The sequence below is a fragment of the Gallinula chloropus genome (assembly GCF_964237585.1).
Source record: "Gallinula chloropus genome assembly, chromosome: Z".
NCBI lineage: Eukaryota > Metazoa > Chordata > Aves > Gruiformes > Rallidae > Gallinula > Gallinula chloropus.
The window spans coordinates 47,399,773-47,423,329 of record NC_140089.1 but is presented as its reverse complement, the minus strand read 5'-3'; the positions used below and the strand labels follow the sequence as shown (position 1 = coordinate 47,423,329).

General features: G+C 34.1%; 1 protein-coding gene across 1 annotated transcript in view; it reads left to right on the top strand.

Moving 5' to 3' along the window:
- CNTNAP4 (contactin associated protein family member 4) overlaps positions 1–23,557 on the top strand; it is a gene marked incomplete at both ends in the record, with an annotated part of 252,498 nt that overhangs the window by 40,535 nt on the left and 188,406 nt on the right. Inside the window, one exon of the mRNA XM_084278758.1 lies at positions 4,046–4,156. Within this exon, the coding sequence (XP_084134884.1) occupies positions 4,046–4,156 (111 nt within the window). The remainder of the gene's footprint in view (positions 1–4,045; positions 4,157–23,557) is intronic.

The window sequence follows — 23,557 nt, the reverse complement described above, 5'->3', positions numbered from 1 at the left end:
TCATGTGTGTTACTGAAACAGATTTTTTTTTTTTCTGTCAATATTGCAATGTTTATCAATCTGCTCATTAAGCACTCACTATTTTGAGTCCTTGATAAAGCTGAAGAACTAGATAGTTTTTTTAGGGAAGCCAGTCATTATAACATTTTCTTTGCTACCTATGTCATAATTTACCAAAAGTTAAATAGTTTATTAGGAAATTGGTAGTTCTTGTTTGTTGATAAAGTTTTATGTAAACTAAATTTTAAGAAAAAAAGTATGTATAACAGTATAAAAGCTGGAGCTAATTTCATTAAAAATTAAATAAGTGGATTTGTAATTTGTTCTTGATGTTGCAAAATGGGAAAAAAAAAAATATGCCTGTAAATGACATTGTAGGATTACACATTTCAGACATTGCGGGTTTTTTGCTTTTTTTGGTTTTTAGTTGTTGTTTGTTTGTTTGCTTTTTAATAGCAACTGTTACAGTTAAATGTCAGTACACTGCATTAGCCAGCCCTAGCATTTCACAATTATTTCTCACTCTTCCCGGTGCAGTGTTGCTGTGTATTATAAGTCAGAGCTCGGTTGTATCCCCAAAAGCTGATGCCAGAATCACATAAGTAAATGCACATTCTTTCCTTCACAAAACTTTATTTGATACCATAATTTTTGTGCATCTACTGAAACCTGTGGGTTTTTTTACAGTTTTGGTATCCTTAGGTATTGTTAAAAACAGGCAAAAAAAAAAAATTCATAAAAATCTAATAAAAGCTATGTGCTGCACAGCTTAAAAAAAATATATTCTTTGTTTTAAAACTCATATTTGAACAGATGACTTAAGTATTCATTTAGCCTAGAGGAGCTATGTGAAATATGCCTGAGATCACCTTCAGCAGTAAGATCCATTCTGTTGTAAAAAGAAAGGGCATGCAGGAGAAATTAAGAACTGAGCAGTGGAATGTGAATTCAAAGAGTTTCACTGTGTAGCATATCTTCCATGTAGGTGAAAGCATTTAGAATTGTCATGCTGTACAGATTAAGTTTTATTTATTTTTATTAAATGTGAGAAATAAATCAATACTGACCATCTGTTTCCACGCAGTATCTGTATTGTGGTTTGGATTTAATTCTGGAATTCTTACTAAATTTAGAATTACACTGCATACTGTAAGCTGCAACCAGAACATGTTTTAAGTAACATGTGCAAGTAGTAAAAAAAAAAAAAAAAGAAAAAACTTGGTATGAAATTATTTTCCTGAAATATAGCATAGCAGCTGTTGTAAAATACATGTGTAATTATTCAGAGTAGATCTGTTTGTGATACATCTCTCATTTCTCTTTAATCATTGTGTATAGGCAAAAACATGCCTTTCACTGTTGGATTTTGGATAATGTCTATATTCAACTGTTTATGTACCTTTCTATTATAAATTGAGATTGACATAAATTATTATGCGACAGATACAATGTAAGTGTTCAATGAGCTCTTCTGGGAGTATCTTAAAGCAATTTATGTGTGTCACAGAAATATGTGTATTAGACCATCCAGACAGAATAATACAGTACCATTGATTCCTTTCAAGTTGTACATTAGAAGGAAAAAAGGTAAAAAGTATAGTCAGGAGAACCAAATAATACGTGGTGGAAATGTTGGATTTTTTTTTTCCTTCTGAATTAAAGAGTCATGAAGACTTATGCCTTTATTTATCTGCTTGTTCTTGTAAGTGTTAATCATATGGCCTTAATCCTGGTGATTTATTTCATAACACATGGCACCCTTCACCAGAAGAGCAAAGTTGAAAATATGAGACTTATGAAAGTGATAAGACATCCTACTGACTTCAGCTCTGGAGTCCTCCAGAGGAAAGACATGGAGCTATTTGAGCAGGTGCAGAGGAGGGCAATAAAAATGATCAATGGGCTGGAGCAGTTCTCCTGCGGAGACAGGCTGAGAGAACTGTGGCTGCTCCGCCTGAAGAAGAGGAGGCTTCAGGTAGACCTTATTACAGCCCTTAAATACATAAAGGAGAGCTGGTGAAACACTGGCACAGGATGCCTGGAGAGGTGGTGGCTGCTCCATCTCTGGAAACATTTGAGATCAGATTGGACTCTGCTCTGAGCAATGTGGTCTAGTTGAAGATGTTCCTGCTCATTGCTGGGGGATTGGACTAGATAACCTTTCAAGGTCCTGACCAACTCAAAGCATTCTGTGATTCTATGATTCTAGATCATGTACATAGATTCAGAAGAAAATGTCTGTTTTTTTCTCATCTCTTAATGTTCATCTTGATGTCTAGGCTTACAATGTAGGCTTTGACAATAAAAAAAAAGGTTTGGTATCAACTGAAGTGCTTCTTTGCATTAGTATAAGTAGCTTTCTGTATGAAACACAGTGGCATCATACTCTGGCTTCTGGTGTAGTTTATGACTAACAAATGCTTTTTATTTTCTGTGCTGTAAAGAAGACTTTCACTAATGATATTCTTTTCTAGGATACAGTGTAATGCATTTGTTCATAAAATGAAAACTTGTTTCTTTTTCTTTTTTTTTTTTTAAATTCTGTGTAAGTAGATGGACAATTTGTGCCAAGTAGCACAGCCTCTTTCACCATTACAAGCCTGATCTGTGGATAATGAAGTGAAAAATGAGCTTGTGGTTGGAAAACAAAGACTACTTATAAAATTTTGCAGTTTGTATTATAGAAAGATAGAGCAAGAAATAAACTCACAAAAGTTTTTGTTTCTTCCATATGAGAAATGTACTCTGAATTTGGTAGAAGTATTATATCCGTGAGCTTATCAAGAACAATTTGTATATCCTCTTTTTTGAAGTGACTTGATACTATTTATAGGATTTGAGAGAACTTCTAAGTGTGTCGGTTATGGTCAGTGTCAAGCCTTCTCTTTCTGAAAGGTTTTGCTTAAAGAACCAAATGAATTACCTTTAAAAACAATGAATGTGATAAAAAAATCCCCTTTAGACATTAATACAAAAGCCACCTGTGGCTTGTCACTTATCAATTTCATTCAGAGGAAGGCATTATTTGTCCTAAAAGGAATGATTTCATAAAGCCTAATAGTTTACAAAATTTCCGCTGGTGTTATAAACAACATATTCCAGCAGAGTATAGCTAGGGAAGGTCTTGCTTACACTTCTTCAAGTGTTTTAAAGTCAGTATGCCTTCAGCTAAAACCAGAACAGATATTGATTCTCAATTTATATTTTTCAAATTCAAATGGAAAATGAACACATGCCCTGTATAGTAATTGAGCTGGAGAGGCATTTAACATCCAAAATATTGATTAGCATTTGCCTGCTTATGCACCATTGATTGTGAACTGCAGTTAAATCTTCTTTTTCTGAAACACTCAGGTTTTATTCTGTATGATGTTAGGACTTGCATGCTAATAACTGCAATAATGATTTTGTACTGTATCTTTATCAAATGTGCCTTTATCTGACAAAGCAAAAGATTTTCCATTTTATCAGTCTTACAATTCTTAAAAGGGATAAATTTATTTTTTTATTTTCTTTTGCTTTTTTTTTGTTTGTAGTGTTTTTTTTTTTTTTTTTTTTTTTTTTTTTTTTAAATAGCTGTGCTGGCATCAGGTCTCAAAAGAAAAAAAAAAAGATCCTGTGCTGAGGTTGTAGCTTCATGCTACAACCAGGGCTAGAAAGGAGGTGTCAGTTGCTACCAATGTAAATGTTAGTTACTGATCTGTGAATTATTTTTCGTATGATCTCAGATGGTCTCAGAAGGTAAAAAGATAGGTTAGAAGTGGGCAAGTACACTCATCTGAAGAATATAATAAACAATCCCTGGTAGTCTCATGAAACGTTGGGTTTAAAAAAAAAAACAAAAAAAAAGGAAAAAATAGAAATAAAAGAAAGTGGTGCTTCAGTATTGACAATTTTACATATAACATAGCAACAGGAAATAATTAGAGATGGGCTGTTCTCAGACACAGGGTTAATTCAGATATTTTTCAAGTGTTCTCTTTGGTTACAGTTCCAGTAAGCGGTCGTCATGTATTAACCTGAATGTGATATTTTTCACTGGCAGATAATTGTGATGATCCGTTGGTGTCTGCTTTGCCTCAGTCAGCATTCAGCAGTTCATCAGAGCTGTCTAGCAGTCACAGCCCTGGATTTGCAAGGCTTAATCGAAGAGAGGGTGAGTACATGTTATTATTTGATTGATGCTATTTTTAAAAAGATTTTTAAGCATTTTTGTATCTGCCCACAATGTTAAAACAGTACATATTTAGCATACTCTTTATTACTGAGGCTTGTAGTTGAGGTTTGTAGTCTCAAAAAAAATGGGAATGTAAAACTATCTGAAATAAATTATTTTCCCATGTACACTAAGTTTTCCATGGTGAAATTGTACATTCAGGCACTTATGAATGTTTTATTAGTTTTAGTGTAACGGATTCATCCTTTCTGAGCCCAAAATCTTCCTTCATGTGATATTCCTATATAAAATATAGACAGCTAAATATAGACAGACTCCTAAACCAAAATTTAAATTGATTTTGTTGTCTTAACAAGACAATAATCACATAAATTATCCCTATATTCTTTAATGACAAATAGAAATGCAAACATATGAATGTCATTGTGCATCATTTTCAAAGGAAATAGGGTAAATACAGATACTCTTTGGAAAGAGAGGACCAGATATTCAGGGCATATTTTTCGAGAAACTGTTTTCTCTTTTCCCTGGCAACTTGAAATTTTTGTTATTGTAATTTTTTTTTCTTCACCAAGCCTAGTATTTTATTATACTTTTTCACTGACAGTGTGGCAAACTTTGTAACTAACATATAGTTCAAAATTTTACTCAAATGAAAGAAACTTACATGTTATGCTATACCTCTGTATAAATCTTTAGAGCTTTATGACATCATTAATTTTCTTATGCATATTAATTAAACATCCATTTTCAGTCTTTTTTTGTCAATTATGCACACTTTCGTCTGTTAAATCTAATTACACTTTGCTAGCATCCTTCCCTTCCCTTCCCTTCCCTTCCCTTCCCTTCCCTTCCCTTCCCTTCCCTTCCCTTCCCTTCCCTTCCCTTCCCTTCCCTTCCCTTCCCTTCCCTTCCCTTCCCTTCCCTTCCCTTCCCTTCCCTTCCCTTCCCTTCCCTTCCCTTCCCTTCCCTTCCCTTCCCTTCCCTTCCCTTCCCTTCCCTTCCCTTCCCTTCCCTTCCCTTCCCTTCCCTTCCCTTCCCTTCCCTTCCCTTCCCTTCCCTTCCCTTCCCTTCCCTTCCCTTCCCTTCCCTTCCCTTCCCTTCCCTTCCCTTCCCTTCCCTTCCCTTCCCTTCCCTTCCCTTCCCTTCCCTTCCCTTCCCTTCCCTTCCCTTCCCTTCCCTTCCCTTCCCTTCCCTTCCCTTCCCTTCCCTTCCCTTCCCTTCTCTTCCCTTCCCTTCCCTCCTGGAATGGAGCAATTCATTATACATACTATGGTGTTTTGGCCCTGGCTAGAGGCCAAATGCCTACCAAAGCCGCTCGCTCACTCTCTCTTTCCAGCCAAAAAGGAGAGAAAATATATATCAGTAGGCTTAGGACTTGAGATAAGGACAGAGCAATCACTTTCCAATTAGTGCAATGGGCAAAACAGAATAAAGACATAAAAGTGATTTATTAATACTACAACTACACATACAGGAAACCAGAGTAGGGTAATAAGAAGTGCAGCCAGGTCTTAAAACACCTTCCTCCCCTCCCACTTTTTAGCAGACTTAAACTTCATCACGATTTTACTCCCTTCTTCCCCCCACAACATGGCGCGAGGAGAGGCAGGCAATGGGGAGTAGGGTTCCACAGGTTCCTCACAAGCTGCTTTCCTTTCCCAGATATTAACACTTCTACTTAACGCACACACAGACACAGACACAGACACAGACACAGACACAGACACAGACACAGACACACACACACACACACACACACACACACACACACATACTTCCCCTGTGGCACCGTGGTGTCCCACCCATGCGAGAATCGTATCCATGACCTTCTCCCGCGTGAGTACTCTCTACCAGGGAGTCATCTCCTCACCACAGGCCTCTCAGCAGGACTCCCTTCCATAGGGTGTTGACATTCGGGCCCAGACTCCCATATATGTCTCTGCTCCCTATCCTTATCCACGGGCTTCAAGAGGACACCTGCTCCACCACGGTCTTCACCACGAGCTGCAGGGGAATCTCTCTCCCTGCATTCTTCCCACTCCACTCTGTCTCCTTTGGGCCTGGCCTTGGTGTCTGTGCAGCTTGTTATATCTTCTCACTCCCTTATCTGGTGGCAAAATGCACCTGCCTGCAGGTTTTTTTCTCCTATATGTGATTCACAGAGGCACTGCGACCTTCTCCAATTGGCTCAGCCCTGGTCAGCAGCAACTTTGGCCCTGAATAGGCCGATGTTTACTGTCTGGGGCTTGCAGCGAGCTGTAGCTGCTGCTTGCAAAACCCATCTCAGCAGCACAGCTGCACAAAAGTGCAACACATACATAGTTATAATCAAATGGGCTTAGTCATAGAAGAATTGATAGTTAAACTATATAGACTGCAAAAAAGATTTGTTATTAGGAGAACATGGGTTGGTTCTCTATGTTGCAAGTGATCTCATGGAAGCAATAAACATATTGATACAGTTTTAAAATAAATTGTCTGATAATTTTAATTGGGTTTGGCTTCAACATAGATAATTCTCCACTTTGAAGAAAGCCAAAATAATTTGTTCTGTCAAAGTTAGTATTTGGGAGTGATTGTGACTTCCTGACATTCAGTATAGATAAGCAGGTTGTGGTCCCACCCCAACAATATGCTTGGTTGTTCAAAAGCCAAAATTAGGTATAATGGAATGCACTTTTGACAGAAAAAAGTACAGTGTTTTTACATGGAATATTTAGGGGTCAAATTGTTGAAATTCATCACTAATATGCACATAAATCTACATTGTTTCAATTTGCAAAGAAAAGGTATGGATTAGCAGGAAATTTATCAGGAATGTTGGAGGTTTCACAGAAGGTGGGAATAGTTCCTTAACCCTATACTTTTGTGATTACTAAATGTAGAAGATTATTAGGAAAAATTAAAGGAATTAAGAACAGAAAACTACAGGTTTGTTGGGGTTTTTTAAAGTACAGTATGGAGTTTAAATAGTGAAAATGATCACAGCAGAAACAAATTTGTAAATAAGCTAACTGTGATTATATTTCATTTTTTTGTAAAGGAAAAGGATAATGTGACTGAACTGCATGATGACAAAAAAGTTTTTTCAGTCCATTAGCAGCTAAGGAAAGTGGTAACATCTAAGTATAAGATGTTAAATGATCTTCAAACTTTTTATTATCTTTAGTACACTGGTTTCCTGAAGCTTTGCAAATATTTGATACTTAAACATAGCCAGTGAATAATCCTGCTAACTGCTAAAGTTGTTACTCTGACATCAGTTTTGCTTGAAATAATACAAAAATGTATAGAAGAGTCAAGTAACAAGAATTAAGTAAAAAAATCCAAATATTAATAGTAGTCAAATATTTTTTTAATGGAAAAATAGACCCTATAAACCTCTGATTTAATTATTTAATGTTAGTAGACATAAATGCAGGGGTTCATTGTACATGGAATGTAACTTTTGGACTAATGTTGCATGACTATAATTTTAAATAATAGCACAATATCAATACAGTCCAAATTAAATGGATTAGGATCTAACTGATTTCAAGAAGTGTTTCTCATTATCAATGTGTTTCTACACAAATTCAGAGGAAATTCTAAGGCAAACTTTGTCCAATATACAATACAAATAAATTAGGATGAAACAGATAAATGACACAAAGAGTGTTGAAATAGTAAATTATCATGGCAAGCCAGTTATGAATAGTTATGGTTGCATTTTTTCCTATTGAAATAACATTATTAATTGTGAGTTACAAAATGATTAAAAGAAAGAACAGGAGTCATACATGTCAAATGCAAACTGTATCCGACAAAGTTATGACTCTGAAATTAATCTGGGAGTTAAGCAGAAAGAAATAATGAATCTTTTGTGTATACGATTGAACAAAGGAGTCCTTATTGTCCATATAGCTTTATACAGCACTGCTGAACTGTGTCATAAAATTCTGGATCCTGAAAGGCTTGTTGAAAACCTAGGCTATTTTTCCATTTCAGTTCCACCACTGTGAATAGGTGATGCAAGAGAAATGTCTCTTTCTTTTATGTGTCTTTGCACATGAGGCTCTAAAAGAAACAAAACTGAAAAAGCAATACCATATTCTGCGACCCCTATGCTCCCCATCTCCCCCACCCTCCCCCAACCCCTCAAAAGAAAAAAAGAAAAAATAGAAACAATGAACAAGATGATTAAGATCTCAGATCATGAAAGATATGTTGCTGTCCACCACTTGCCAATAATTTCCATGATGACTAGTCAGATGAAATTTGGCAGTAAAGGCAGTTTATTTCAACTGCACATATAGGAAGTTTCTTGACAGCTTATATCCCAACCATGATCTGTGAAAGAAGCATCTGCCATACAGGAAGAAGGTTATGTCATTGTTGAGGTCTGAGTCTTCTGGTTTTGTCTGCAGTGGGACCAGGATTTCATGCTGGTTGTCCACTCATTCACCATTCCATTCTTACTATAATTGAATTCTTAATGGGACTCTGAACCATTCTACCCAAGAATGCAGGCTTTTTCTGAATTAATGGTCTATTGGAACTTAAAAGGTAAAAATTCAGAACTCAGTTGCTCTAGAAGAATGCACATACCCATGATATTTGAGCAGCTAAATGAGCTGGACAACAATTTGGGTGTTATTGCCTTGCCCCATATTCACACGCAATTACTTAATTAGAATATGACAGAAGAAAATTAAATATAGAAGTAGTTAAGTAGCCAAAAAAATCTAGCCTACAGCTTTCTCTTTCCCAGAAGTAGGAAGAAACCCATGTATTTTAATTATGCTGTCGGCTTGCATTGCCAGATTTTCAGAAGTGGCCTGGAAACGTGAATGTTTTCAGAGCTACAAGATCTTTTTCTCCAATGTATACATGAAGCTTCTTTGATTTTTTTGGTTATTTTTTTAAATTAATGTTCACACTACTGTTTCACTGCATATCAAACACACCTTATTGCACTTTTTTTTTAGTACAAAAAAGTATTTAAAGGATGGTTTCTTCAATATGGTACTGTAAACTTTTTTTATCTTTAAATAAAACACTATGGTTTAATCACTTTTTGAGAATTCACAGTACATATATCAAAATGGATAAATGAGTTCTACATCAATAGTTAAAGAACACATGAAGAAAAATGTGACAGAAAGAGCATTTCTCACTCAAAAATGAAAGGTCTACTTTCAGCATTTTTTTAAGAGATCAACCTGCAAAATCATATGCTAATCATTAAAATAAAAAGGAAGAGAAATTTAAAATCTTATAGCAGATAGGTTTGTTAGTCACCAAAAGGTAATTAGGAAGAGTTTACTCCCTGCATTTCATTAGTATGCAAATAAAGTTAATTAAGGCTGATACTTTGCTTTAGTGGAAGCAATAAAAAAATGAAACTAGGATGAAAAAGATCCAATCTAAAGGTAATCATTGTACTTCTATAAATTAACAGCAAATCTAAGCTAGTCCAGCTAACATCATGATAATATTGCCATCATTCTCTCAACATATTAATTACAAAATTGTTTGTAATACCATTATACAGTTTCACTTATTCATAAAAAAATTTTTAACATCATTTTAAAACACATTAAAAAACAAATGGGCACATGTTGAAGTTGTGTATGATAGCGTAGGTGCTCTACAAGTTGCATTGAATCATGAGGTTTAGAATTATTAATTATGAGGTCATTGAAGTCTACAGTTGAATTTAAGCTGATTTTGTGTTGCCCTACTTTGGTTTTGTGTTTGTGATGTGACTCTGATTTGCAAAAGAGTGAGGGTGAGAAAAGGTAGGAATGAGAACAGCAAAGGGAAAGGGAAAACTACTCCTGAATAGAGTAAGTAAATAGGATAAAATATTTACAAAGAAATATTTACAGAGCATCCTGCTTTCATGAGCATTTATGAGGAGTTAGGAATATTCATACAGTTAATTCCAGAAACAATTCCAGCTTTGTTGTCAAAATTCATTCAAGCATAACAAAAGGTTTCAGCCAGAGCTATTTCATGTGTGTGAACATCTGTGGAATAACAAATTCAAATTATAGTGAAATGTACAGAAGCAGCAAGGAAATGCTAATAAGGGTATTTTATATTCAAAACTGTTTGGGACTGGTTTTTGCCTGAAATAAAGCTTTGAGAAAATAAAAATCTGAGAACAATTTTTACAAATAATTGTATAGAACTACATTATTCAAAAATACTTTTAGAAGAAAATTTAAAGGGTCTGAATGTAAGATTAAGTAAAAATTACATCAGAAATAAAATTGTCTGTACTTTTGCATGCTATCAATTTGCTTAAATACAATATATTAAAAAATACACAACTTGATCTATCTACATGGATATTTTTGTTTTAGAGAGTTTTAAAAATATGGTTTTGAAACCTTTTCTAGAGGCTCAATTTCACCCAAAATTTAAATCAATGTGATAACTTTTAGAGTCATAACAGAATTTGATTCTCAAGTCTGCTTTGATTAATAAATAATTTAAGCTCATCTCTACTTTATCATTTTGAGGGATGGAAAAAGAAAACATATGTGTTGATGCATATGATTTTCCTGAAATTTTTCTTTTCATATGCAGGAGGGCAGGAAGGGTTTGTTTTGGTTATTTTTCCTGACTAATAAAAAACATTAAAAAACATTCACCTATTGCTAAATTTGCCGATATTATATATTTTTTTTTTTGTGGGAAGCAATCTTGCAGTACACTTTCCGTGGTCCTGCAAAACAAGTTTGAATGATTTTCTATATCTTTTACTGAATTCCGTTTTTTGAATAATTCAATTTGGGTTTTTTAATTCTAAAGGAAAGTCAAATGAAAATATAAAACATTCTTTCTGCCACAGCATCTACAAAGAGTTCAGGATATGTCTATTGCCATTTAGTTTTAAAAAGTTTTCTTTACCTCATTAGTGCGCAATTTGCTGTCATATAAGATGTTCTATTCTGCATTAGGATTCTACTCATACTTCGGTTGAGCTGGGACAGTGCTGCCATACCAGTTCATCTGGTTGGACAGCTCAGAATTCCTAGGCTAAAAAAAAATTCAGAGGTATTCAAAACTGTGGCATTCTCATGAATATCTTAGTCACGATTTCCCTCTGTGTCAGATAGTCAGGTAATGCAAGTAAATACTATTATAAGCTTTAGAATATTACATTACATTTACTAGAATACATTCTAATCTATGACTTAAACATCTCAAAGATGCAGAAAACTCTATACTAAGGTACTTCAGAAAATAATACACTGGACCTGAAAGTAAATTAGACACTTGTGAAGAATATATCTCATTCATTGATAGTGAAATACTATTATTTAGCAGCTTTGAATAAATTTAATTGGTCTCCAGAAAGCTGGAGAACAGCAGTTACTGTCTAATGGTCATACAACCTTTTGTTTTTCTTCCAAAACAGAAATATTTTATTACAGATCAGTATGTTTAGTTTACAAGCTGGTTTACGTAAAGTACTGGACAGAGAAATTAGTGGTATTACGTGCAAATTAGTGTAAAATAAAACCATTACAGTATATTTGTTATATTTCCTTTTGGGTTCTAGTGAATAATGAAATCTGTCCCTGGTACCTCAGTAAGTTTTGCTGTTGTATGGGCACTTAACTGATAATCAGACAGGTTGCAATAAATTATTTGAATGTAGGTAATGGAAAAATTGTATAACAAAGGTTTCGGTTGTACAGAGCAGTGTGTAACAGCACATTAGTGTCTTTGTCCATGAAACAATTAATTAAATTGATTGCTCATGACATAAATACCACATAAAGCTGCTATGTTCCAGCTTCAACCAGCTAAGCTAGCTAGGTAACTAACTGTGTAGACGTGACAGTGTGATTTTCTTCACCTTCAGTGGAGTTGTTCCCGTAACTCCTCCCAGTGACTGAAATCAGCAGAAAAAGGTCAAGTAGCTCTGTCAGCAGGATTACTGGTGTTCAAATAGAAGTGATAAGGTACTTTAAGTGTTTTTTAAGGCAGTTAAATTGTCATGATGGTAGATAGTGAGGTAGAATTGAGTAGAATTGATTTGGATGGAATCAGTAAAGCTTTTAATGAAGACCTTTTTTTTTTGCTCCATTATAGATGTAGCCTTTTATGGATATTCATCAGCCTGCTACTTCATTTTTCTCTGTCATTGTTTACCAAAAAACAAGAATGCTGTTACAAGTTTAGTAATACAGAGTTTGGTATTATTCATTTGCATAAATGTAATTTAGGAATCATTGGCTGGTATTTCATCTTAAAATTAATATTCAAATACTTTGCAGGATCAAAGATATTTATTTTAGTTATTTTCTGCACAGTAATAATTTATGAACTTACAGATACTCTATGTAAAATACATTCTATTTATTTTTTCTCACCTTTTACATAAAGGATAAAAAAAATCTCAAATTTTCATGAATATCATGGCATGTCAGATGCTTGTATAACTGTGTAGCTTTTACTGTCCTACTTCAATTTAAAATTTTAGGGACCTAAACTGTAGTGCTATAAATATTGTAGAATTTAAATTATTTATTTAGTATGCTTTCTGTTATTCTGGTGTCATCCTAGTGTCAAGTTGGTACTTGGTACCAGTTAGTACAAAATATAAGCTTGGGCTTTGCTTCCTGTCTTGTAAATTACAGCTCATGAACTATGGGAATGAAAGTAAAAGGTCATCAGTAAATTAAACTGCTCAGTCTTCAGTAGCTCAGGGTAAAAAAAAAAATCTTTTCCTTTATATATTATGTGAATTTATCTAGGCCAACAGCACTACTATTTTTTTTTTAAATTGTGTTTTTTGGTCATAGAAAGATCTTCCTTTCCTACCAATAAACAAATGGTAGTTTTATATAGTAATTTATTTCATATATGATCTTTTTCATTTGGATTTTGACAACTGAAATGCAGTTGTGAATTAAGTTCATGATGACTGCCTAAAAAGCAAATAAAATGTTCAATGTCTACAATTATGCACTGGTCTCAGATCAGACTTTTTGGAAGGGGTGGTTTGTTTTGGGTTTGTAGGTTTTTTGGGGGGGTTGGGGGTTTTGGGGTTTTTTTTTTAGTATTTAATGTGAGCAATGCAAGAGTGGAGAGATAGCTGCTGCAGAAGTTAACCCTGCACATACTCTGAAGTGAGAAACAGTGTTTATAGGAAATCTGTTAGAGCTTGTGGCTGATCTAGTTCCTAATCCTTCAGCAGAGAATTAACTTGAACATAAGTGGTGCTGGTATCAGACATACCTGTGCATTATTGTACTCTAAAGTTGCTATCTTCCTTAAGCATGAGTGGATTGCAGTATGTCTCATTCATAGATTACCCCCATACCACTTATATGACAACATAAAGAAATAATCGCTAGTCTGACCCGCAAAGGGGTTTTTAAAGTAATTGTACATTGTTATGAATAAATTTTACAAAAAATTGCCAAACCAAGTGATTTTACATTAATTGCTTTGGGACAGAAGACAAGAACAGACAAATGTAACCGTAAATAATCCTGTTTGAGGAAGAAATTTTTTTTTTTAAAAAGTTACCTACATTAACAAATCTATCTCCCTTTGGAATAACGTACTGATCCTGAAAACTCAGTAGAAATACTCAAAATCTTTTAAAGTTTGAAATCTAAAAAATAATTTTGAGCTCATTACTATGAATTTTGTGAAATGTAATTGAAATAAAAAAGGTTATGAGAAACTTGTAGTAACTAAATCTCCTGGGAAGAAAAAAAAGAAGTACTTAGTTAAGATGATTTGCATTCTTGCTAGACAAGTGATTTTACTGCAAGGTTTCATCTTTGGAAAAGGACTCTGAAGCCTGAAAAAATGTATTTATCTCAATAATATCCAAGAATGGTAGGTACTGGAATAAAGAGGTATCTTTACACACTTTATCTACTTCTTTTTAAATTTTTGTTAATAAATTGAAATAGTCTCTTTTAAAAAAAAAAAAAATATCACATGTAACAAGATATATGCAGCATTGAAACTCTGAAAGTGTGAGCCATAAACTACAAGTATAGTTAATACATTTTTGAAATGCAGATGGAATTTCAAGTAGATAATTAGTGTCATTGATCAGGCATTGGTTTAAAAATATCCACAACTGAGATCTCCAGTATTGCCAGCTGCAAGAAGAGAGGCACAAGGGTGGGAATATTAATACAGCCATAATCCAGAACCCTTTGATGTGAATAGAGTTTTAAGTAAAATTTCTGATAATTGTTTAATTTCAGTAATACTTTGAAATTCCATTGAAAATTCTGAATTTTTAAACAGGAATGTTAAATTATAATTGTATAAACTTAATAAAATATATAAGCAACTATATAAAATAGACTTTGTCCAAATCTTTTGAGTGTTCTAGTTTATTTGTGTCATATTTTGTGTATGATGAGTAAAAATTGTATTCGTTATTTTTAGAAATACAGCAGCCAAAGTCCGCCTTTGATATTAAATCCTTGAGCTATAGAAAGATGGATGTCTTTCTGATGGGAAATCAAAAGGTTCTATTGATTCTGAAGTGTAAATTGTCAAAAACAAACTGTCAGGAGCTCACTGATAAATCAGTTTTCAGACAGCTCTTGATACTTCCACTTCTAACATTTTAAATGGGATTAAGCTGCTTCATGTCAAAGTTTACCTGATTTCTAAATATAGAATGAAGGGATGAAGTGGGATCTCTACTTTTGCTGTTATTGAGAGGGATAAGTAGATTTACATCTGGCAAGCGCAACTCTTCTTTTGAGCTTATTGTGTCTGAACTTTGGAAATATGCTGTTTGCAGTTTACGAAGATTTGTAAAATAATTGAGGTTTTAGTTAAGCAAAAAAACAAGAAAGAGCAAAATATTGAACTGTAAGCAAGTATGGATTAATCATAAACTCAGGTGTTTAAAAACTGTAAAAGTATCTTAAATCAAACCAAACCCAGCACTGATTAGAGATGAGAAAGGCCTGGAAATTATTTCACACTTTATTTTAAATAATAGTATTTTTCTCTCATTTTTTCCCAGAATTTTTCCACAAAAGAATTTTCATAAGATATTCAGTGGGTCATTCTCACATCTTTCAATTTATTTTTACGATATCTTATATCCAAAAGCTTCAGGGCATTTTATAAACATGTTTTGATTGATGAGCAATGAGAGTTTAAATACATATTTTAGCTTCATGAGTCATAATAATTCTGGGCAACATATGCAGTGTTTTTTTCTTTAGCCCTTGTTTCATGTCTCAAGGTCTTCAGTGTGTTCTCACAAATAACCACCTTGTTAACTGCAGAATATCCATTTGATTTTTTGCTAATAGATGTTGGACATATTACACTGCTAAAAGGAGTATTGCATTCTGAAGTGACCACTAGTTGGCAGAAAGACACCTCTTCCTCTTCAGAAACTAATTAATTGCTCCTGAATAAAACAGATGCTGGAAAAGAAAGCTTTTCTTTCCTTAAAAAATGAAGGCTTTACAGTTTTTCAAAGTACAGCTATTATAGGAAAACTATTTTTAAATATGAAAGTGTAAGCAATCTGACTTAGACTTACAAAGTTTAATACACCTATAACCATATACATTTCCATTTTGCTAAGATGAAAATATTCAATAGAAAGATGACTAAATGTATTTTGAGCATTAACTATGTCTTCCTCATAGATCATAAAAAATACAATAAACAAGAACACATTTTTGTTTTGCTATTGATTTCAAATCAGACCTCTTGCATTTTACAGTATTAATACAGTAACTTTGTGTTCTGTTAATACTCTGCTCTCTGCACTTAGCCTCTAGCACTATATCCATATTTATTTCAGAAGGCTTTTACCCAAATTGAATTTTTTTTTTTAATTTTATTTTTAACTAACTTGGACTACTTTTCTAACTTACCATTTTTAACCTCTCTGTCATATCAGTAATAGCTTTAAAATACGTTTTGTAGAGAAATCACAATCTCTAATAAGTAGTATCCATATATATTTACAGGACTAACTATTAATTCACTGCAGAAGGCTAGCTGTCTACATTTAGGAAAAAGTTGACCTTGAAATTGCTAAGCTTAGAAGAGTAGTCATGAAAGAGCAGCTCAGGCAAAAATGAAACAACCCATTAAATCATAGATTTCACAACTCATTACATTGCTGATTCTGATTCCACAAGGGTTTGTTTTGCCTCTTGGAGAAATAAAAAGGCTTGATTATTTTCCTAGCCTGTAGAAATATGGAAAAGCTTTTATAATTTCATTTTTTATGAGATGGTAGTGCTAGAGATCTAAGTATAAAAATAAACCAATATCAGCTTATTATTTCCTGTTAAAAAAGCAAGACAAAGCCAACACCACCCACACACCTCAGCTTTTATTTGGAACTGCAATTATGAATCTCTTATTTTTATGCTATATTAATATTTGTCACATAAAATTAATTATGTAATCATAATTGGTGTATATGTGGGAACACAGAGTAATGTAATCAGACAATTATAAGTAGAGATGTTTACAGGACCATATGCAGGCATAGGATTCTTAATGTTCAAATGAGAGAACACAAAAACTGTCATAGCTCTGTTTTCATTTCTTAAAGCATACAAGATTTTTTTTCTCTCACAAATCCAGAAAAATTGTCTGTTCCATCTTTCCCAGGAATCCTAGAAACTTACTTAGAGATTCATCTATTTGACTGGTCCATGTGTTTCATTTCAGGCTCAAAGAGTATTTTCAGCTAGAGTGAGACCTTATGAGCCATTTTTATGCAGTGTTCCCTTAGGTATTCATTATTTTCTGGAACTGGGTATTGAAAAGAAACCAGGAAGTATCTGGCAAAGTTAGGGTTGAAGTGTAATTTATGAAAATAAAATTATATCAGGAACTGAAGTATAAATACTGATGGTCTGATTGACCTAGTGCCAGGATCTGAAGCAGCTGGAGCCTTCTCCTGGGAGGCAATGCAGTGACAGAAAAGAAGAATTTCCTAAATGCCAAAATTTGGCTTTATAGAAAATGAGTTTCCCAGTACAGTTTCTGGCTGTATTCTATCCACAGGAGCTATCAAGTCCTTTCATGTGCCTTTTGCACTAATTTATCTAACCTATACACAATTTCTAAGATCAGAAGAGACAAAAGCACAATTATTTTTCTAGCTTACTACTTGCTGAGGCAGTTTTGGCTTACATGGTTACAAATGTCCGTCTGGCCTTTAATCCAGGTACCAAACTGCCTGAACTCAATTTCACAATTGAACTACCAGATACTCAAAACAGACCCGAAGTCACTGCAGCTTGTTAACTGTCACGTGTAAGAAGTGCCCCTACAGGCATATAATATCCTCCCATGAAAATAGTTATCAGAAAAAGTCCTCACCCCACAATTCTAAAGAAATTTGAAGCTACCTGTGACTGATTCAGGTTTTGGTACTGATGAGGCTTTGACATCTCACTGAATCAAAAGTAGGTAGTGTCTTAGTATCTTCATCCATATCATAAAATTTGGCTACTGGCAAAATTTGTTTGTCCTCTGTGCAACGTGCTTGATATTTTTTGCCTCACAGAATCAATATTTATGAAAAAAAAATGATCAAACCATCAGAGAACATGCTTTTTCTAAGATCATAATTTACTGAGTCATTCATTACCATACCATATTTTTAGCTCACTTAAAGTCTTTCTTCATATATTCTTCACACATTATACATTTATGTAGTATTTATGACAAATCTGTAGTAAACCTAAAGTCTAGTTCAAGTCATAGAGGAGTTCTTTGTCCCCATCTATCCTTCTCAGCTTTGATCAAACTCTTGTCTTTCTGTACTGGATCTTCTGCCTTCCTATCACCTAAATAAAGCAGAGGGGAATGAGCTGGAAAATAAATTTCGTCATTTCAGTTCTGGTACCTGGTGTTAGCACATAAATCTCATCAGCATCAGTACTTCAGTGTAGCAGTGCAGTCAGACTTTTCACAATTACTTTATAGCAAATCATTTGCTTGCAAAGGTTTATGCATCAGCCAAATGTGGTTGAGAAAGGAAAAAAAGCCCAAAAACCCACAACACATATTCTTGACACATATTCATCATCTAATAACTAGCAAAATCCTGATCTAAATCTTAAAATTGCTAAGTGCATCTGTCAGATAAAAATGGAAATAGAGAAAAAGCTAAGTAGCAACTAAAAAATTCAGTCTAGTTGTAAGCTGGACAGGATTTGAAATACTTGGAAACAGGGAATTATAATTGGAAGTAATGGATAACCTTAATAATAAACCACACTACCAAGATTTCATATAATGTAATTTTCCTGCATTTTTTTTTACAGATCAGTGGATTTGAAATCCAGATCTATATCTTTTCATGTGACTTAATAAGGGAGGAAGAACATGGCAGGTTATGGTTGGACAATCAATGTTTAGAGCTGACATCTGGCTATAAAAGGCTCCATTAATACGATCAGCTAGGACAGGTTTGTGATTGATTGCTGGCCCACTCCAAACCCATTTGTATATCATCCTTTTTGGTAAAACAAAACGTACTTATTAGTGCTAAATTGCTTCAGGAATAGTAGTTGAAAAATGGAATTCTAGCTACCAGATGTCTAAGTTCTGTTGTGGCTCATATAGCAAACTGTCAGATACTGGCAGAAAAGAAAAAAAAAAAAAAAGCGAGCATTGTATTTGTATTTTTTCTGGAGACTACATTTGTACCTCTGAAGATATCGATGATGCTTTGCCACCTGAGTGAAGATACGAACCTTTTAGTAGAAGAATCATATGTCTGTGTATTTGGTGAGTCCATTAGAGAAGAAGAAAGGTTTGAGGGAGCTGCTGGGAGAAGTCTTGGTGGTTCCCACCAGAAGAAATTTTTGACTACCGAAGATAAAAATTCCAGGTCACTTCCCTGCAGGAGTCTGGGTCTGCTACCCAGGAAGCAGGAACAAGATTATCTCAAAGGTCCCTTACAACTCAAACTATTCTGTGATGCAGTGATTTTAGATGACTGAGTTTCATTTTATATTAGTTTAGTCTACGAAAGGACTCAGTTTAACCTCTTCCCCTTTACTCCCCAATAAGGTTATGATATCCTGAGCATTCTTTTACTACTGTTGGAAAATAGAGCACTTCTTGGTTACTCTTTTTTGTGAAGTAGTTACATGTTACAAGTTTTCCAAAAGTCTTAATCACACTTAGGAAGGGAAGGCTCTCCATAACACCTAAATATGCAAAATGCATTAAAAATTACAGCTGGAAAAACCCAGGCAACCTGTGTTTTGTGTTATTTTGTGACTTCATGCATTAGGTGGGTGATGAGAGGTGTGGGACAGAATGTCTCTGGTGACAAAACTGGAAGAGCTTAATACACTGCTTTCCAATAAACACCTTTGAGGAGAATTTGACTTTTTTAACAGAGCATCTGTTGCTTTGCTATGGTATTCCGGTCTGGCTAGGAGAGCAGGTTTATTTCTATTGGAGATGATTTTTTTGTTGACTCCTCTGGTTAAATTTGATTATCAGCAGTTAAGAGCATGTTGACCTTCCAATCCAGATTTTATGTGCTATATCTACATTCCTTTTTCTTGTTGGCATATTATTGAAGCCCATCATATCTTTTGGTGAAGCTTTGGCTTCTATATTGGTCTTTTCTTAGGATATGAAAATATGGGTTAGCCTTGGTCCATTATTGGACAATTTCCACAGTCAGGCAGGATAATTATTATTACACAGCTGTAAGACTAATGTTCTGGCAAAAGTTTAAACCACAGCAATTGGAAAAGATCTTCCAGTTGTTTAGGTTGTGATTTTGTTATAGCCCGGTTAAAAAACCCCAACTGGTCACACTATTGTAAAATTGGCAATGAAAAAGATATACTCTTACTAATGACTAATTAATAAACTATTTTTCTTTAATTCTTATTTAGCAGTTTCACTATCCTCCACTTATTTAATAGCAAAGATCTTCTCTAATATGTTAGTTTTCACTTAGAAGAAATCTTTACCATCTATATCACCTTCTTCATTCCCCTGCATAAGTAGACAAAATTTCCTCACAAGGACATAAATCTGCAAAACTAAAAAGTATAATTCTGTCGTGTAGGCAAATATGTTATCTACATCATCAGTTAGTTAGAAGTTTCAAGATGTAAACCCACCTTTCATAGAGGCAGAGACAGATTTTATTCTTTGGACAGTTTTTAACCAATTTAGCTTCAATCCATGACTAAAATTCTTCAGACTAGCTAGATAGAAATGATTTCTTGAGTTCATAAATGTATTTGCAATCCAGTTAGTAATGTATATTACTTAGTCACCTGACATTCATAAACCAAATAAATACTCTGTTTTTAAAATTTAATGGGGTGTGTGTATACATATATGTATATGTATGTGTATGTATGTGTGTGTGCTTGTACGTATATATACTTTCCTCATGAATACAATCAGCTTCTGATCTATGATGTTTATATATTTATATGTTGTTTATCATAATAATATACTTCAAGAAACCTTATGGTCAAAATTTTAACTGAATGTTTCCTACTCTTCCATAACACATTTGAAATAATAAGGCAGCCACGAAACTTCATAGCAATATGAGCAGATAGAGCAATTCTGGATACCGTGTCATCTAGGATGTATCAGGATATAGCGTTAGATAAGCTACCATATGAATGTTTGCACATAGACAACAGAACGACAACAGTGCTGTCAGAAATTAATTTGCAGTTGAAAATTAGTGATCACATAAATATAGATGTAAACAAAGAACAAATATTGGTTGATCACATTCTATTTGTGGTTATATCTATTTTTTGCTTTTTATTTTGTCCTGAAAATGGGTTTATATTTTAGTAATCACCATTTTTTACCCATCTGTTACAAAAGATTAAAAATAATCTACCAATGAGGTGGGTTTATTCTTAAATATACAAAAATTTATGGATAATTTCTGATATAAGAATAATGTAAATTCATCAGACTCATGCTTAAGAAATGTCAGTTTGGATAATTAATTCTTAAAAACAAGACTGTATAACCATTATTAAGTTGTACTGTATTGATGTCATTTTGACCACATTTCTTTAAAAAAGAATCTCTTTAATATTTTAAATGATACACTATTACTAAAGAAAAAAAATTAAGTTCAAAACATTGGAGCCTGAAGAAGCTGGACTGTTCAAATTATCAAGACTTTTAACAAGATATAAAGGCGGAATGAACAGGGGTTCTTCAGCCTTGAGAAAAGAAGACTAAGAGGGGATTTTATTAATGTTTACAAATATCTTGTGTGGAACACAGTGGGAAATGGCCAGCCCCTTTTCAATTGTCTGTGGAGACCGGACAGGGGGCAATGGCTGCAAGGTGGAGCATAGGAAGTTCCACACCAACATGTGGAAGAACTTTTTCACAGTGAGGGTAACAGAGCCCTGGGACAGGCTGCCCAGGGAGGTGGTGGAGTCTCCTTCTCTGAAAATATTCAAGACCCATCTGGACACCTGTCTGTGCAATATGAGCTAGTGAGCTGTTTTGGCTGGGGGATTGGACCTGATGATGTCTCGAGGTCCCTTCCAACCCCTATTCTGTGATTCTATGATTCTGTGAATATTACTTTTCTGGAATCTATAGAAACATTTCTATGCAGCAACTACTATGATTTATTTATTTTACATATATTATGTAGCCTGATTCCAGCAGTTCTGCTCTCCATAATGGCTGTCATTAAAAGTAAGAAGCTGTGATGGTGTGAAAAGATGGGATCTGAATATGCATAAATGCACCATTTTCATTGTGAGAAAAGCTTTTAACTTAAACATAGCTTTATAAATAATACAGCTTAGTTGTACATTTGTTATACACCAGTTGTCGTAAAACTGATGCAAATAACAAGTCCCTGTATTTCTCATTTGTCTGTTGAGGTTGGATGATTTAGTTTCATAAACATTGTAATGATATTTTTGAAAATCACAAATGAGGAGTAATTTCATTATAATACTCTGGAAAAAAATAAATGCAGATTGCTTAAAAAAAGGAGCTTTGTTCCAAGGAGAAAATGTGAGTGAATTGAACTGTACTTTCTTTTCTTTTTTAGATACATCAGTTAATAAATTTTGCCCTCTAAAGTTGTGTGAAATAATAACATTCTTAACCTGGTGATATTTATAGCTGTGGTACCTGTAATTTGAAGCATTTAACCAACAAAGATGATATCTTCTATTTCTGATAATCAAGCCAGATGTGATTATATTTCCTGATCATGAAATTCCATTAGTCTAGCTCAATTGCTTTTTCCCTGTGCTATTTTTCTAGCCATCCTAGTTATACTCCCAGTCTTTAGGCCAGTAAAACTGAGTCAGGAGTGAATACTATTTATCCTTCTCTAATTTAAAATGTTCAAACACCATCTTATGTATGAGAGCTTATTTCCATATTCTATGGTATTGACATCAGAATCCATAAATTTTGGAAAAAAAATATATTACACGAATACACACATCCAGAATTTTCCTTGGTTTTGAAGAGAGATATTGTGTCATGATTTTATTTCTTTTTATAAGAATAGGACTATAAATGAAAGAACAGCAAATGAGCTAATGGATTGATTTAATTGTGACTTTCTGAAAGCTCCATGCTAAATTGTTATCTAGACAATTTAGCATTCAGGTCATTGTGAAAAAGACAATTGAAAACTAAATACAGTGACTTAAAGAGAGTTTTCTTATATTCCAGCTGAGGATCTGGCATGCTGTGTCTATAGAGACAAGTGAATGTATGCTATATAACCTTGGAATTACTGACATTTGTCAATAGACTGACAAATACTTTAATGATTAATGTATACATTTTCTAAATAAGTATTATATGACATGCAACTGCATAAGTGAACAGAATGCTGGATTGTCATAACTGGAATGCCAAACTAGAGAAATCCTGTTTATACATGGGACATTGCACTTAAGAGTTTGATCTCATCCTTTTACGTGATTATCAGGTCAAGTAACTTACAAATGTACATGTACACAAATGAACTGCTCATGCACATGCATATTGTGACGCCTGAAAGAGAATAGCTTGCAGATTCAAAATGGAATCAGACTAGACATTTGAATTACAGACTGTCAGTTCAATACAGAATATTAACCTTTTTGTGCACACAAGCACAGTTTTAAGCACCAGAATGGTGATCCTGCACTTAGAAAATCATGTCCTCTTTGTGCATGTCAGACCTCCATGCGGGCCGATAGTCAGATAGAGCTGGCCAGTGTTGCCCTTCTGCTAGCTGTAGCAAATTATAACCTCAATAGTGGAATTAGAGCTTATCTGGGTTTGATGTGTATATATATGTCTCTGTGTGTGTATGTGTAACACTTAGAGTATTTTTACTTGGAAACTGTAGGTGACAAT